This window comes from Theobroma cacao, chromosome 5 (genome assembly GCF_000208745.1).
Source record: "Theobroma cacao cultivar B97-61/B2 chromosome 5, Criollo_cocoa_genome_V2, whole genome shotgun sequence".
NCBI classification, from domain to species: Eukaryota; Viridiplantae; Streptophyta; class Magnoliopsida; order Malvales; family Malvaceae; genus Theobroma; species Theobroma cacao.
In genome coordinates this window covers 4,287,078-4,303,724 of record NC_030854.1, presented here as the reverse complement: position 1 = coordinate 4,303,724, position 16,647 = coordinate 4,287,078, and the positions used below count along the sequence as shown (strand labels likewise).

Here is a 16,647-nt window from a genome sequence, read left to right as displayed (position 1 = left end):
ATTGGAATCATATTCTAAAAAAAACTTGTCATCATCACCCATTTTCAAAAACTTTTCACTTTTAAAAGTTTTTTACCACGGCACCATAGAAATATCAATATTAACCAATTATGAAAAACATCTAAAGTCTAATTTTCAATATTAAAAATATTATATATAAAATAAAACAAAATAACAAAAAACATATGTATAAATAAAAATTATCATCTTTCATAATAAAAGCATCTTACATATATAATTAATCATTCTACAAATATTTATCTTAAATAATAAAAATTATCATAAAAATATAATTAATTAACCTACAAATATATTGTCCTCCATAACAAAAAAATCTTACTTATCCAATCATCATCCAACAAACATACCGTAAACAACAAAGCTTAATCATCATCCCACAATATATGAAATTCTCTAATCAAACTCTTTACATGACGTCGCACTTAACCATAAATATCCTTGCTTCTCATGTTTTATTAAATAATCAAAGTAAAAGCCAAAAAAACCCAATCAAACCCTTCCATATTTATCACTTGCTCATAAAAGGGCAGCAGGATCAATTTCATTGTCACTTACTTTCTCACGAAAGAGGTAATCTCTGCCGGTCTTTCTTTTCCAATTTTACGTGCATTAGATCAGCTTCGGTGCTTTCGTCCAATTCGATATCAACCAAAGATTTGGCAAAACTCCTAATTGTTATATCTTTCTCAATAATCAATGTCATTTCATTTGACGAAAAGATCATGCTTAACCAAGAAAGGAAAAGAAATCATTTTCTAACATATAATATAAAAACCATATAGTTTTTTTTAACTATGTGAAAACTGTATGATATAAACTTAAATAAAGAACATGTACAAATCGTCACTTCGTCCTTATAAACTTGTCTGTTTGCAACAACCATCTTTAAATTGTTATTAAATCCAAATCCATTCTTAGCTATGATTTTTGTGATAGTATTTCATTTATTTTCAGTCTTGATATGAATTTCTTATAGTTTGCCTCACACTGAATTTTTCACTTGTAGCTCTCACTACTCAAGTGTACGAGGATGGCTTAACGATATTAAAAAGTTTATTTCCTTTCCGAACCTCATTAACAAGTATCTCGAGTAACACACATTTCGTAGGATTTGTCCACTTAAATTACTTTGACTTTCCCATTTCCACCATAATTACGAAATTAAGTCATAAAGAAAATGCAATACATAACCATACCTAACATATATAGTTAACCAATGATAAAAGAAAAAAAAAACATAAAATATTAATAACACTTTTTTTCAAAAAACATACGTAACAAAAACCTCAGCAATATATTAATGTTAGAAACTAAAAGCAAAAAGATGAAAATCTTACATTCTCTTAACCATAATCAACCACATAACGAAGCCCGTAACTAAGGGGTGCAGCCCAGTCTTATCCCAACAATCCAACTTTCTTTTACAGCTGACAATTCCACCGCACTTATCAACATCATTGGTATCTCCACCTCACCTCTAACAAAAGCTCCACGTCACCATCTCTTGTCCACCTCAACAGGAATTTGAGCTCCATAAACAAATTAATTTTAAGCAATTTAAATTAACTTAACTTAATCTTATCAAATCTCAAATCAAACAGAAACCACTCAAATTATAAATTTACATATAGAGATAGATGTATAACCAAAATCTAAAGGTTTAAGCATTTAGATTGAATTATACCATCTTATGCCATAGACTTAAAACATTTGTGTTGGTGGAAAAGTGTCATAAAGAAAAATGGATGAAAAGAGTTACATACCGTACGAATGAGGTACTATTATATTAAAGGGCTACCTAAAATAGAGCAAAAATAGAGCTCTCTAAGGAGAACAAGGCTACCTACTCGTAAAGTGAAAGTTACGTAGAGTGAATCCGCTATATATTGACTTTTGCATGATGGATTTATACAAAAAACAAAATGTTTATAGTTTGATCAATTAAAAACTTGCCTAACGATGTGACAGTGGACAACCCATAGGCATGGAATGGATGACGAGAAGAAAATTGCTCATATAACATAAAAATAACGAGTCATCATCAAAGATTGTACAATGAATTTTCCTTAGACAAGGATTTTGTCCCCGATACATTTGATTAATAAAAGTTTTTACTGTTTGGTTATTCTCTGTAACAGGATAGTGGATTTACCCACCATTTTAGTTGAAAAAACATACCATCTGGTATTTAACGGAAAACAGGAAGCATGGAATTGAATAGAAGATCGCATGATTCAACAAAAATGGATTATTCTGAAATTTCAGATTGTTGTCATGGGTTTTGTCCTCCAGCGGCCTTAGAAAGGCAATACAAAGAAGAAAGAGACAGAGAGAGAAGCTTGTTGGCTATGGGAATTTCATGGCATTTGCTTTGATTTGACCAAAACTCAAGTTTGGGCCTAAAGGACTTAATGAGCCCATCGTTGGATGCACATTTTTCGAATAACTTTTAAGATGTAAAAACGTGTCCCACCGAACTCCTCCCAAAAGTAAAAACACGACAGCCCATAGGATTTGACCCTTGCGGTGTCTCAATTTCCTTCAACTCTCTCAACATTACCTTGTGCGGATCCAACTTTCTACCTTTGGAGTTTCGAAATCGTCTAGAACTCTTCCCGCTCCCTGGAAAAATCACCATCACCTAATCGCCCAAAAGCACGTGCCTCTTTTTTTTTAAAAAAAAAACACCAATAACAACATCAGCTACTCTCCAAACAGCAACACTCTCTCACCTTCCACCCAATCATAACCATTGGTTCTCAACACGCTTGACGTGTTTGAGTGGGAGTGTGACAATTACCTATCCCCTTCGCCAAGAAACTGTACGGTCACGTTTCGGCAACCCTATCAAATATCATGAGGCTTCAAAAACCAGCCGTTCGATATTCGCCACGTGTATAAGAATGAAAGAAATAAAAATCGCAATAAAAATAAAGTGGGACAAAGTCATCTGGTTGTGGTGGAACCAGGTTTTCTGTTCTTCGTTCAATAAAAAGGCAACGTCACTCAGAACAAAAGCATATCCTTCGGTTCAAGTTTTACGAAGGCAAAAGGAAAAAAAAATCCCTTCGTTCTCCCAACGCAAGAGCTCTCGATCGACGGATTCTCTGAAGGGAAATTGATTTTTTTTGTTTTGATTGGCAAAAAAAATGCATTCGAGTCATCTACTTCTAGAAGAGCCCATCAGGATGGCTTCAATCCTGGAGCCATCGAAGGCTGTAAGTTTCACCTTTTTTTTTAAATCAATCTGTTTTGTTTTTGTTTTTGTTTTTCCTGGGGAAGCTGATCGGATCGGAGTAGATTTCGAATCTGATATGTTCGTTGTCTTTTTTGCAGAGTTTTTTCCCGGCAATGACGAAGATAGTTGGAACTTTGGGTCCTAAGTCTCGATCTGTAGATGTTATTTCCGGTTGCCTTAAAGCTGGAATGTCCGGTACAATTTTTGCTGCCTTACTTTCCTTTTAATTATTACTGTATTATTGGAGTTAGGATTTAGTTTTTTTCTTTTTTTGGTTTTGGCAGTGGCTAGGTTCGATTTTTCGTGGCGTGACGCGGAGTATCATCAAGAAACTTTAGAAAATTTGAAGGCAGCCGTAAAGAGCACTAAGAAGCTTTGTGCGGTATATTTTTACTGTAGTTTGGTTCAATTTTTGTTAGTTATATAACTTTTGTTTGCTTCCTGTTTGTTTGTTTCCTAGGAAAATTGTCCGTCTTAATGTAAACTTTGTGTTCAGCAGAAACAATAGACTTTGTCATGTTTCCCTTTTTCAAATGGTTTTTGAGATTATTTTAGGACATTTTTGGTGTGAATTTTGTCAGTAATTTTACTTCCCTGTTCCTGAATATTGAGTGTGGCAGACAATGCGTGATTGTTTGCTATTGTAGTACAGATTGGTCATTGATTACTTTGATGGGAATAATGAAAGTTAAGAAAATCAAGTGATTTCTATATGTTTTTGCCTTTCAGGTTATGTTGGATAGTGTGGGTCCTGAGTTGCAGGTTGTTAATAAAAGCGAGAAAGCCATCTCACTTCAGGCAGATGCTACCGTTATCTTGACGCCAGATGAAGGACAAGAGGCCTCTTCAGAATTATTGCCAATCAATTTTGATGGATTGTCAGAGGTCCAATGCTAGTCCACATTCACTAATTGCATTTTGTGTATCCTGTGTTGTTTGCTCTGAGAAAGTATCTGCATGAGCCTTGTTTTCTTGCCTTTCGGTTCTGTTGAAGTTTTAATGATAATGTGTTTGGGAATGTCTGAATCTATTGTACATTCTTGTCTTTATATATAGCTTTTCGCTAATTTGGGGTTGGGAGGCATTTGTTGGTCCGTGCAGTGCTTATATATTCTTGACACTGAAACTTAGTGTGTCAATTTTTTTCAGTTAGCTTGAAAGAATTTTCTATTTGCTGGTGGTTGCCTGGTTTCTTTGTACAATCTTTATGACAAACCATTCAATCTGGTTTTTCAGGCGGTGAAGAAGGGAGACACTATTTTTATTGGTCAGTACCTGTTTACCGGGAGTGAAACCACGTCTGTATGGCTTGAGGTAAGAAAAGTGGAACACAAATGGTGACTCTTTCTGCTTGTGTTTGTGTTAAAGTTGGCTGCTATTTTACTACCTATTTGTTGGTTGTTTAATTTGGGAATTCGAGCTTTATGATTAAAATTCTTATGCACCTAGCATTGCATAAATCGTGACTGAAATTGTGCAGGTTAGTGAGGTGAAGGGAAATGATGTGGTTTGTGTGATAAAGAACTCTGCAACATTGGCTGGGTCATTGTTCACTTTGCATGCCTCTCAAATTCGTATTGATTTGCCTACTCTCTCTGATAAAGATAAGGAGGTGAGCTTGCCTTTGATTTTGGCCTTTTAATTATCAGAAACTAATGCAGTAGTAATCTCTCTCATGGTAAGTTGTTGCTTGTTGTCCTGATATTTCCATGGAATCCCATTTGTGATCTGTTGATAATTACTTCAGGTTATAAGTACCTGGGGAGTTCAAAACAAAATCGACTTCCTCTCACTATCATATACACGACATGCAGAAGATGTTCGGCATGTATGTATCCCTTCTGCTTCACTCCCCTTATCTGGTTTTATTTCTTTTTTTTTTTTGAAGTTTCTTCATTTCTCCGATTGCTCTTTTCTGCTCTTTGTAGGCACGCGAGTTCCTTTCAAAGTTGGGTGACCTCTACCAGACACAAATTTTTGCCAAGATTGAAAACATAGAGGTGCATTATATATTCTATTTGCCTAAAACAATGAATATACATAGTTTTGATTGCACATGCTGTGAATAAGGATGTGACATTAATGTTTTTCATATTTCAGGGATTGAACCATTTTGATGAGATTCTAAAGGAAGCAGATGGAATCATTCTTTCCCGTGGAAATTTGGGCATTGATCTCCCACCTGAGAAGGTCAGTTTCATAACTTGAACAAGCAGCCATTTTGCAGATCTTACTGTAAATTTTGTTAGTAAGTCATTTCATTATAAATACTAGAGACCCAATCTGTAGAGGGCTATTATACATCAGTTCTTCTGCAAAATGTATCTTGTTGAATATACCATGCAGTTTATTGCATCGTGTACAATTCTATTTCATAAATTTTTGTTGGTAGCCTTGGTCCTAGTTTTAAATGCACATAAATTAGTTCAATATATGGATATAGTGCCTAGGGTGGCTATTGGTTGGGGCTTGTTGCTAATCAAAATCCCTTTTCTATGCAGGTGTTCTTATTTCAGAAAGCTGCTCTTTACAAGTGTAACATGGCTGGAAAGCCTGCAGTGGTCACTCGTGTTGTGGACAGTATGACTGACAACTTGAGGCCCACTCGTGCTGAGGCAACTGATGTTGCCAATGCTGTTCTTGATGGTATGTTACTATGCTATATTGTGGACATTTGCTGCTTTTGAGTTTGTTCATTGATACACCCTAACAATTTCATTTAAATTATTTGTTATTGCATGCTATATGTGATAAGATATCACTGGCATAAAAAATCTATTATTTTGTTCATTGGAGTTGGGCACTGTTTTTGACAAGCATGCAAATAATTTTCTATTATAAATAGTTATTGCTCCTCCCATGCAATACAGGATTTAAACCTGCTGTCTCATATTCTGATTGCTGCAGGAAGTGATGCTATTCTTCTTGGTGCTGAGACCCTGCGTGGATTATACCCTGTTGAAACCATTTCTATTGTTGGCAAAATTTGTGCAGAGGTAAATTTTCTCTATGTCTCCTAAATGTGCATAACTTGAAGCTTTTAACTTATGCAGCCCCAACTTTGGAGACCTTGTTGCCCTGTGACAGACTTTATAATGTGGTTCTGACTTCCAATACTCACTAATGTAAACATTTTTTTTTTTTGAACTTTCTGTTGCTTGGTTGGGACATGGACATCCTTCCATGTTTATGTGGTTCATAAGGGGGAAAAAAACATTGCACGTTTCCCTTTTTCCCTGAAAGCTGTCTCCCTTTGGTTGAATGAAGTATCCTTCACAGGGATGAGAGTCAGATCATTCCTTTTTTTCCAGTCAATTTATTGTCTTAGGCTATGGGCTATGGTTCTACTAGATTTTTCAACTAAGAAAAACCCAAAATGACATAACACTTGCAAGACCTATTTTTCTTGTAGTATTCCCATTGGTGATGAACCTTTCTGCAGAAATTTGACCTTCAATCTCAAGCAAGCAAAAACTTGTGCATTGATGCTTTTTTTATGCAAGAATGCATAAATTCTGCATCACTTTTGGTTTGTAATTTGGGTGCTTTATATTTATTGTTAAATTGCATGGGTTACCAATTAACTTGCCATGCATATCAATGAGATGGATTACTTACTGTTCTGGAAATATTAAAATGAAAAATTATTACTAATATTCCTTTTTTGTTTTCTGAGTATTTACAATTTGGGATTTTTCATTTTTATTATAAAATTCCATAGGCAGAGAAGGTTTTCAACCAGGATCTATATTTCAAGAAGACTGTCAAGTATGTTGGAGAACCAATGACCCACTTGGAGTCCATTGCTTCCTCTGCGGTATTTATCTGTCCCAATTTTGCTCTTCTGATATATGTTTTTATCATTATCATAGTGGCCTTTGCCTGCATTAGTTATAGCTAAATTGAGTGCATATCTGCAATGTGTTTCTGATAGGATGAATTTCTTGTTTAGGTACGGGCTGCAATTAAGGTGAAGGCATCAGTTATTATATGTTTCACATCCTCAGGGAGAGCTGCAAGGTATGCCATTACCATATGATCAAGTTTAATTAGATATGAGCTGTTTTCTTTTTTTGTCCCCCAAGATTTTCTGTTTTTTCGCTTTTGTTTGAAGGACTCTTTTTCTTATTTTATGTTGGGGCTGGGGGGGGGGGGGATTGTTAATGGGAACTTGTGGAAGGTCTATTTATTTCATTTCTAACATTCTACATTAAGTAGACATTGATTAATTTATGTGGCTTCTGAATGTATTCTATGTACCAGATTGATTGCAAAGTACAGGCCAACAATGCCTGTTCTCTCTGTTGTCATCCCTCGCCTTAAGACAAATCAATTGAAGTGGAGCTTCAGTGGGGCCTTTGAGGTATGCCATTTACCTTGAATCCTGGATGTTCAACTAACTGCGTAGAAGTTAATTTTGTTGGTTTTATAGTCTGGTATAGTTGATGTCAACATATCCAAAAGTGGGAAAATGCTCACTTTTTGATTGTGCAAGTGTTAGTAAAGTAGTCAACTGGTTCCATTGTTCTAGTCTTTTCTATCTTGCTTTTCTGTAAAAATGTCTAGACTTGGGGAAAGACTTTTGTCTTGGCTGGTCTTTTGAATTCTTTGACTCGTTGATTTAGTAGAACATCCTGTGTTTATTTGTAAACCATCTGGAATGACTTGCTGTATGACCTGGCTGTGATGGAATGCCATCTTAAGTTTTGTCTTCACCTGAATGTATGTTTTCTGCCTAGTGGTGGTGATCTGCTCTACACTAATATGGAAAAGCCTCCTTTCCTTGTGCTGAAATCAATTTTGTCATCATTTCCAGAACATATGTTTTGTTTTATTAAGCTTGGTTTACCATTAAACCATCATAACAGTTGTCAGTTTTTCAGATGCAGTTAATAATGCCTTGCAGTAGTCATCTAAAAGAAGAATATGTGGTATAATTCTGTTGCAGAAGTCTCAGAAGTTGGCCTATTTTTGTTCTTGACTTTAGTTTACGTTGCTAGTTAATTTGTAGAACTTTACAGTCTGTTGATGGAATATTTATTGTGTGGCTTATACCCATTCGTCCGTGCTAATGGAACTTACTACCTTGTTTCTTCTGAATCCTTCAGGCAAGGCAATCCCTCATTGTCAGAGGTCTTTTCCCTATGCTTGCTGATCCACGACATCCTGTAAGTACCTTATGCCAATTGTTACTATGTTCTTCAAGTCTGAAAGAAACTTGTATTTTTGTTTACGTGAGAACTTGTATGGTTCCGCAGGCGGAGTCTACAAGCGCAACAAATGAGTCAGTTTTGAAGGTTGCCCTTGACCATGGGAAGGTTTCAGGAGTTATAAAGTCACATGATCGAGTTGTTGTCTGTCAGAAGGTTGGGGATGCTTCTGTCGTAAAGATTATTGAGCTCGACGATTAAACCTAAAACATTTTTGTCGCAGTCAGTCTGGGATTTTTTCCATCCTGAGTTTTGAAGCGGTGAATGGACTTTACTTTTTATTGACGAGGTATTGTCTCCAGGATTTGGAGATGCATGGATTTGGAATTGTATTAAGAATACACATTTACAAAATGGTAATTATTCTAGCCTATACAAAAAGAATCCCATGGAAAATATGCCCATGTTCCTGGTTTTCAATTTGATGCGTAGGCGAATAACATCCTAGTTCCACATGCTTCCAGTGGATTTTGATTTTTGTGTTGGTTCAGCTCCAAATGAACGTGCTGATTTTTGTGAGACAATTGCTTTTTATTTTGAGCATTACGTTGTACGCAATTATATTGGTTAAACTTATCATGCTCAGATGTAGCCGGTTTTAACTTTTGCAAATCTAGATTGAATATTGATCCGTCTTGGTTGCAGGATGATAGCAAAGCTAGAACGTCAACGTTGTGGTTTTCATTGTTGAAACTTTAAAGAGGCAGCCGGTTCTTGTCTGAATATTTTAAGATTTAGCATGTTTGGAGCTTTAATCTGTCACTGGCGGAGCTGGCAAGCGGGTCATGCGGGGACTGATTAAATGTTATATTACTTTTAATAAAAATACTTTTCCCGTTGAAGCGCCTGTGGCCTAATGGATAAGGCGTCTGACTTCTAATCAGACGATTGTGGGTTCGAGTCCCACCAGGCGTGCCCTATCAATTTAATTTTCCAGGATTTATATCAACATACATGTTATATTTTCTATTTCTCGACAAGTTTTGGTTCCTGCGAGGTGTGAAATGGAGTTTTTAAGACACCATTTTTTGTTTGCTTCTTTCATTAATTTTGTTTGTTGCTGGAAAATCCGAATTGATCCGCTACAGAGGGAACACTGGCAGAGCTTCCATTTGGATTTTCCAGGAATTTTCACACTGGCTAGAGGAAACTTGCAAAGAGCACCGCATGAAACTTCCAAGTTTTTAACACAATTCTGTTTTCTAGGATAACAACCTTAAGACAATCTTACACTTGTTTAGACAAGAAACCGTCAAAAACATTGTTTTTTTTTTTTTTTTTTTTCCCACGCACCTCCTTAGTCCTCAAATCACTTCACAATATGAGCATTCATTACTGCTGCTGAAGACATTTTTTTCTGGTAAATTTTGTTCGTAGAATGCAATTGACATGTGTGAGAGCCAAAACCTCTTTCATCATGATCCAAGATTGAAAGCACAGAATTCATATATCAAATAACTAGATTTCATAAACAAAAGCAGAACAACCTTTCATATAAAAGTATCTGTCTAATCAAAAACTCTAAAATCCCTATCTAACGTGACCTATCGTATGTTACATTTCTCATCCAGTGATGCTAGATGGGTCTCCCCTCTTGCTTGACGAATGCTGCTGAGGTTGATGTTGGTGCTGAAGATCAACCAACTCCAACTCCTTCTGCCTAACAAGCAGCACCATTCTCTCATTTTCCAACCGCCTGCGTTCATTCTCAAGCTTTGCTTTCTCCATTTCCCTCTCTTTCTTGCCACTGAATTTGACCCACTTGAGCCTTTGCTTCTCAAGCTCGAATGCTTGGTATTGGTAGCTCACTTGTTGCTCTTCCAATTGCATTAGCCTCATTTTCATCCAATGCTTCTTCTCCCAAACACTCTTTGACCCATCTTGTATCACATTCACCGCTTCACAGCTCAATTGTTGCATCAATGGTGATAATGACATTGCCAATGCTCCCTTTCTTGGCCTTTTACGAGTAGACTTTTCATCGTTGTCTTCATCATCTTCTTGACCGTGTCCATTGTGGCCTCTTGAGTGACCATCCATGGCCTCTTCATCATCCTCATCCTCATCATCATCAGAGTCATCATCATCATCATCATCCTCTTCGTCACTGCCTACTTTAGTCAATTTCAATGCCTCTGGATCCATTCTACCCGAATTGCCAGCAATTTGAGCAGTATCTGATGAATGGAGGCATCGTTGTTGTTGAGCTTGCTGGTGCTGAATCTGGGATGTCTCAGTGGCCACCTCTGGCGAATGATTAGCACCACTAGCCCCAGCAGTTGCACCATGGCCACAGCTATTGTGATAAGCACACATTTCCCTGAAAAACAAGTGCTTAGAATTCAACAATTTTCTAACTTCTTCCTTCATTTTCGGGGACAAATCCATTGTATCAAGCAAGCTTTGATTCTCCACCACCTTACAAGCTGTTCCTCTACCAAGTATATCATTAACCCTCTTATACCTCTTATTCAAATCATTGAACTTGTCTTCACATTGTTGTGGTGAGACATAAAACCCTTTCTCCATCATAGCCCTCGAAACCGATTTCCACTTCCCTTTCTTTTGTAATAATCCACCAGCCTTTTTCTTGCCAGCAGGATCATTCCCTTCTGATCCAGCTTCATCACCAATATAATAAACCGCCATTATAAGTAGCCTAACCATGCTATCAGTCCATTTCATTCTTTGCCATGGAGATATTTTTCTCTTAGCATCAGCAGCACCATCATCGGGAGTAAAACCGGGTTCATCTTCATCACTGAGAGGGGATAGTTGTTTAGTTTTGGAAGCAAAAGGATAGCCTTGTTTAACAGATTGTTGGTGTTGTGAGTGGTCAGTTTCGTGATGGGAATAAGCAACCATTTGTGGGTGATGATGTAACTGATGTGGGTTTTGGGCACTTTGGGGGTTTTGAGGTTGTTGTTGTTGTTGTTGGGGGTGTAATGGCATTTCAAGGCCTAACATTCCTGAACCAATCCCAGAAAACATCCCACCAGGCAAACCATTAGTTTCCATTCAGAACAATAATAAAAACAGCTCTTACAAGAATTATTGGAGATCTCAAATACCCTGTCCAGGTAAATGTCATTGGCTACTACTTTTTCACTTTTTCTGAATTCTTAAAAGACAACAAAACATAAATTCCTAACAGGCAATTGATAGAACCGAAAAAAAGCTAAAAGGCATACCCAGTAAAGAACTGACTACCATTGAGTTGTAACAATCACCAGGCACCTGAAAGCTTCTTCTTCTTCTTCTATACCCAGAAAAAAAGGCTGTGAGTGCCCTTTCTTTTAGATTTTCAATAATGTAACAGAAGAAAACAACAATATGAGCAGAGAGAAAAGAGAGGTGAAGCGAGTTAGAGCGCAATAGATTGAGAGATATAGAAAACATAGATAGAGACAAAGAGTATTATACAGAGAGCCGAGCAGCCGGTTTTAGTTTGCCAAAAAGATCTTTTCTTTGTGCTATGGCAGAAAAACTGGCCCATGGTTTTGGGTTTTGGTTTTGCTTCTAACCGGCTTTTAGATGCACAAACCTTTGGAAACCCACAGAAATTTCAAAACTACGGGGTGGAGATTGGAGAATGACTTTAATACTCCACTTTTTACCAATAAAATATTGCCCTTTTCTTCAGATTTTCATAAATTTTCATTTTGCATACAAGCGAAAGCCACAATACCAAAAGGCAGAAACTATGGTAGCACTCCTTCTAATTTTTTATTTTCTTCCTCCTTTTGGGAGCTACTTTTGCAGCTCGGTGCACTTTATGGTTTATACATTGCGTAGGCAGGTCTCAATCCTGGTGCCAATTTTGGCAACCCATTAGAGATAGAAAATTGTGTGAATTCTTGCCCCCATCAACATTAAAAGCCTATAAATTAAGTCCATAATTTAAATTTTCACCCTCTAATTTGGTACATTTTCTTTAGACCAAAGTCTTGGGTGCTTACTTTATGTTCAAATGGAAACAAAGTTGACCACACCTTCTTTTTCCAGTGCTACTAGATTTCCATTTCGATTAAAATAATCATCACTTCGTCTTAACAATGTGGTCTATTTCATTTGACATATGACACTGATCCAAGGAAGGCCCATGGATTTGTTTTGGGAGATCCACCCTCTTCGATTATCTTATAGGTATAACACTATATAATATATTAATACTTGGCATACCCCAAGCTCATATTTCTCGAGTCTTTGTTGTTTTTTCAATGAACTTTACCAAAACCAAAGAATTTTAGAGCTCATAAAGAATGCTATTCTTGACCAAATATTACTAGCCTTGTTATTTACATATCTTATTCAAGCATTTTTCTTTTAAATTATTGTGGATATAAGAATATTTTCCGTTATGTGATTCAATATATTTTTTCTATAAAAAAAATTTAATAATCTTATTATAAAATGGTTCAACCACGTAACTAATCTTATAAAATATTAATGATTTTCATACTCAAAGAAAGAAAAAAGAACACTTGTGATTCAAGTTTTGCTTTTAAGGAAACTCCACTCAACGGTAGGTCTTTAATTTTAGTTCATTCACCCAGTCCATCAGGAAAAAGATAAAGTATGGCAAAACTGAACCTAATGTTTAACTTTATTCTTTATATGATGGCTGTAAATAGGAATATAATGCTTCAAAGTATATCGCACAATTATGATTTATGAATATTTCATTACATTTTTAATCGAGTGGAGTTGGGTTTGGAATGAACAGGCTACATCCACTCCCGACCTAACTAGCTTCTAGGTGTCACATATTACACGTCTATAAGAGATGCGGTGAGTTTTGAGCAGGGCCGACTCTTGGGTAAAGTCACTCAAGCAAGGGCTTTAGGTTTCAAATTTAGAGAGATCTCAAATTTGGGAGGGTTCTATAATTTTACAACATAATTAATTATATTAAAATATACAAAATAATTAATAATTAATAAGATTATTAATTTTCTCACTTTCTAATTATGTGCTTAATAAATTTTAATTTTTTATCATTTCTTAATTTCTAAAATGCTATTAATTTTCAATTATTTCTCTTATTTCCAATCAACTAACAATCATATATATTTAATCATCTTTAACAATTTTTTTTACTTATTTCTCCTATTTCCAATTAATATATTTAATAAATTTCAACAACTATTTTTTTCTTTTATATAAAATCAATTTTTTTAATGTATAATATCTATTTTGGAATTCTTCTTTTCTCATTTGCTCTTTCTTTTTTTTTACTTTTTAACTTCAATTTTTCTTCAAAGAATAAATAAAAAGTTTGTTATGTTATTATTTTTATAAAACCGTGAGCCTTATTTACGGTTTGTAATAAATATTCAATAATTAAGTACTATTGTTTTAATATTTACAGATTTTTTATTTTAATTTAGAGTTTATATCATGTTATTATATTATTTTTATTTTATGTGATAGTTGATTTATTTGAATTAAAAATTTTGATTGATGATTTACATTAATTATTTAAAAAATATATGATAGTCACTTTAGGCCTTTAAGCTTATTAGGCCGCCTCTAGTTTTGAATATATAAATAAAAACATTTTTTCACTTAACAGTTATGTTTTTTAAGTTAAAAATGTGAATCCATATAAAGTGGTATCAAAAGAGATTTAAATTCATTGATATGAGACCCTCATGAAAAATATAAAAGTTAAAGTAAACTTGGATCAGTGTAAGGGTCTTTATTCTTTATAAATAAAGGATCAGTGCAACGAGTAGTCGTTATATAATTAAGTGGAGTAAAATGTCACAGGTATCATATTATTAAAAAAAAGAAGATGAATATTGAATATATAAATATGATTTTTTTTTAATAGACATTTTTTATATTAAGAACGATGAACTCACGTTAAGCTCGCCTTTCAAAAAAATAAAACTATCTTTAGGCTACGGCCAGATCCCATATTGGTTTTTACAAAAGGACAAGATCAGCCTTTTGAACCAATCGTCTCTTCTTGGCCATGGACCATGCCATTTGGACTTATTAGGGCCCGTAGCAGTAGGCAGCCTGGTCCATGCCAACATGAAAAACATTGATGGGCCTGAATGCTTTAACGTTTCCAGGAAAAGTGCCCAAAGCACGAGAAATTCCTGATTGTGGCTGTCGACTTTCCTGAGAAAAAATTGCCCCTTTGAATAGTTTCTTACTTTCCCACTTTCTTTCTTTGAAGTTTGAACTTAAAGTAATGATTAATAATTATCAAAATAAAAGAAAAAAATAATGATTAATCTTCATTAGTTCTTCTTAAGTAATGGAAAATATGGTTTTGAGGATGTGTCTAATAATTTGTAGCGACTTTGTCTAATTCTTAACAAAAAAACACATTGCCAATATTTCCTTAACATTTTTATAGCCATTAACGAAAGATTTGTGGATATGGTTATATGTATTCCTAGAAAGTCATGCGTTTCTCATGGCGGCATATGAGACATTAATGGAGACAAACAAAGACAAGACAAATAAAAACAACATAGTATGGAAGCCTGTTTTCTTTTCCTAGGACTTTTAGCCCGCTGGTTGTGCATTGCACTATTGCCCCCCAGCTGTGGCCCTTTTGTTACATTGAGGAATTAATGTTATTGCAATGGAACAATTCTCTGTCTCTCTCTCCCATGTCACAACCCCTTATCATTTAATAATTGAATGGATGAGTTTATAATAAAATATTAAGTTTTAATTTTGTTGCAAGTCAAAGCAAAATGCAACGTGGTCACCTTGAAACGTTTCGTGTCTAACCCAACTACATTGTTATTGCATTAATTTGTTATTTTTTAGATACATGATTTTGTCGATAAATTATATAAAAATGTACAAATGTCAACTTATATATTGCTATAGGCAATCGAGGCTTTGGATGTTGTCTTACTTCCAGCACATGCTACAACATACCATCGATAAGTCACGCAAATGACGTAATAAATGATCACATAAATTGTGAGAATTAAAAAAATATTGATATGTCTAAATGAAAACATATCACTTATTATTATTATTTTATAATTATTTAGTTACAATCAAATTATATAAAATTTATTATGAAATATACATAAAGGAAACCCTTCTTATCTAAAGGAGGTAAAACCAGTTTTCATCAAAGAAACCCTCTTCTAATACAAGTCTATTTGTTTAGTTATGAGGTGTCGTTTTTAAGCCCAAATTAGGCTCCCATAAAGGTTTTGTCAATTTTTAAAACACATGCTGGAATTTGGTGTGGCCATGCATGTTCTTTCCAAATTCATGACAGCCGACAAGAAAACTGGTTAAAGCTGGCTAGCAATCATAGACAAGATGGGGCCATAATATCTTCATCACAATCCAGTTCATAGTTGTAATTCTATGGAGATTCCATAGGTTTATAGGTGATGGAAGTCATAAAGTTGACGGTTATAGGCAGAATGGATGTGTGTAGAAAATTGCCAATTTTGCAGCATTTCAGAGAGTTCCTTCCTACTTCCTAGCCTTGCGTTTTGCAGCTATGTGAGTTCACTTTACAAGACACACCATCGAGGGCCAAAGCCCTTTTGTAAAGATAATTGTCGATGTATCTTTCGATCATAATCGAAGTCAAATCGTTGTTCTGACCTTACCTACTCCATGACGTAAAAACAGGAAAAAGGAAAGGAAAAATGTGAGAGCCGTGCATGGTTTGTCAAGAGAAACCCACTGAGAAGACTAACCAATGCTGCAAATCCTTGGACACTTTTGCCAAATATATATAAAACCTGTTCATCATATTATAATTCAACTACCCTTTCAAGAAGGGAAGTATCGCTGGTGATGGGGACATTGAATTTCTATGAAGTCCTAAGATCAGAGTGAATAGGAGAGAAGATCATAAACATAAACATAAACATAAACCCTGGCGTCTCATTTTCAGGACGTGATGTGCAGCCAATGACTTCAATTTCTTTCCAATTCCCTAACTTCCAAGTTAGCAAATATTTTCTTTGTTGGCTTTTAAGTTTTATAGTGATTGTTTGATTGAAACCATACAAGGCAGGGGCGGAGCGTCCCTTCACAACGCGGGGGGCCGTGTCTTCTTCAAAATTTTTGAAAAATTTTATATATTATATATATTTTTAATGAGTCTTAAAAATAATTTTTTATTGTATTAATACAATATGTTATATATATATATATATATATATATATATATAT

At 35.1% G+C, this 16,647-nt stretch overlaps 2 protein-coding genes and 1 non-coding gene across 4 annotated transcripts; 2 read left to right on the top strand and 1 right to left on the bottom strand.

The window, feature by feature from the left end:
* LOC18598132 (pyruvate kinase 1, cytosolic) lies at positions 2,960-9,048 on the top strand. Its single transcript, XM_007027517.2, has 16 exons — positions 2,960-3,239; positions 3,358-3,454; positions 3,544-3,641; positions 3,989-4,144; positions 4,496-4,573; positions 4,740-4,871; positions 5,007-5,087; positions 5,188-5,259; positions 5,360-5,449; positions 5,761-5,905; positions 6,167-6,255; positions 6,981-7,076; positions 7,212-7,279; positions 7,523-7,622; positions 8,368-8,427; positions 8,518-9,048. The coding sequence occupies exons 1-16, from the start codon at positions 3,171-3,173 to the stop codon at positions 8,668-8,670; spliced, it is 1,584 nt and encodes a 527-aa protein (XP_007027579.2). The 5' UTR covers positions 2,960-3,170; the 3' UTR covers positions 8,671-9,048.
* Positions 9,312-9,384, top strand: TRNAR-UCU. The gene has a single exon. It is a non-coding gene; the product is annotated as a tRNA-Arg (tRNA).
* LOC18598131 (transcriptional regulator EFH1) lies at positions 9,895-12,058 on the bottom strand. Of its 2 annotated transcripts, XM_018121541.1 has the most exons (3): positions 11,893-12,058; positions 11,661-11,728; positions 9,895-11,438 (listed from the first exon to the last, which is right to left on the bottom strand). In XM_018121541.1, exons 2-3 carry the CDS (start codon positions 11,680-11,682, stop codon positions 10,033-10,035), a joined length of 1,428 nt encoding a protein of 475 aa, XP_017977030.1. In that variant the 5' UTR covers positions 11,683-11,728; positions 11,893-12,058; the 3' UTR covers positions 9,895-10,032. The 2 variants fall into 2 exon arrangements, with proteins under 2 accessions (XP_017977030.1, XP_007027577.2); XM_007027515.2 differs by lacking the exon at positions 11,893-12,058 and having other exon boundaries at positions 11,661-11,884.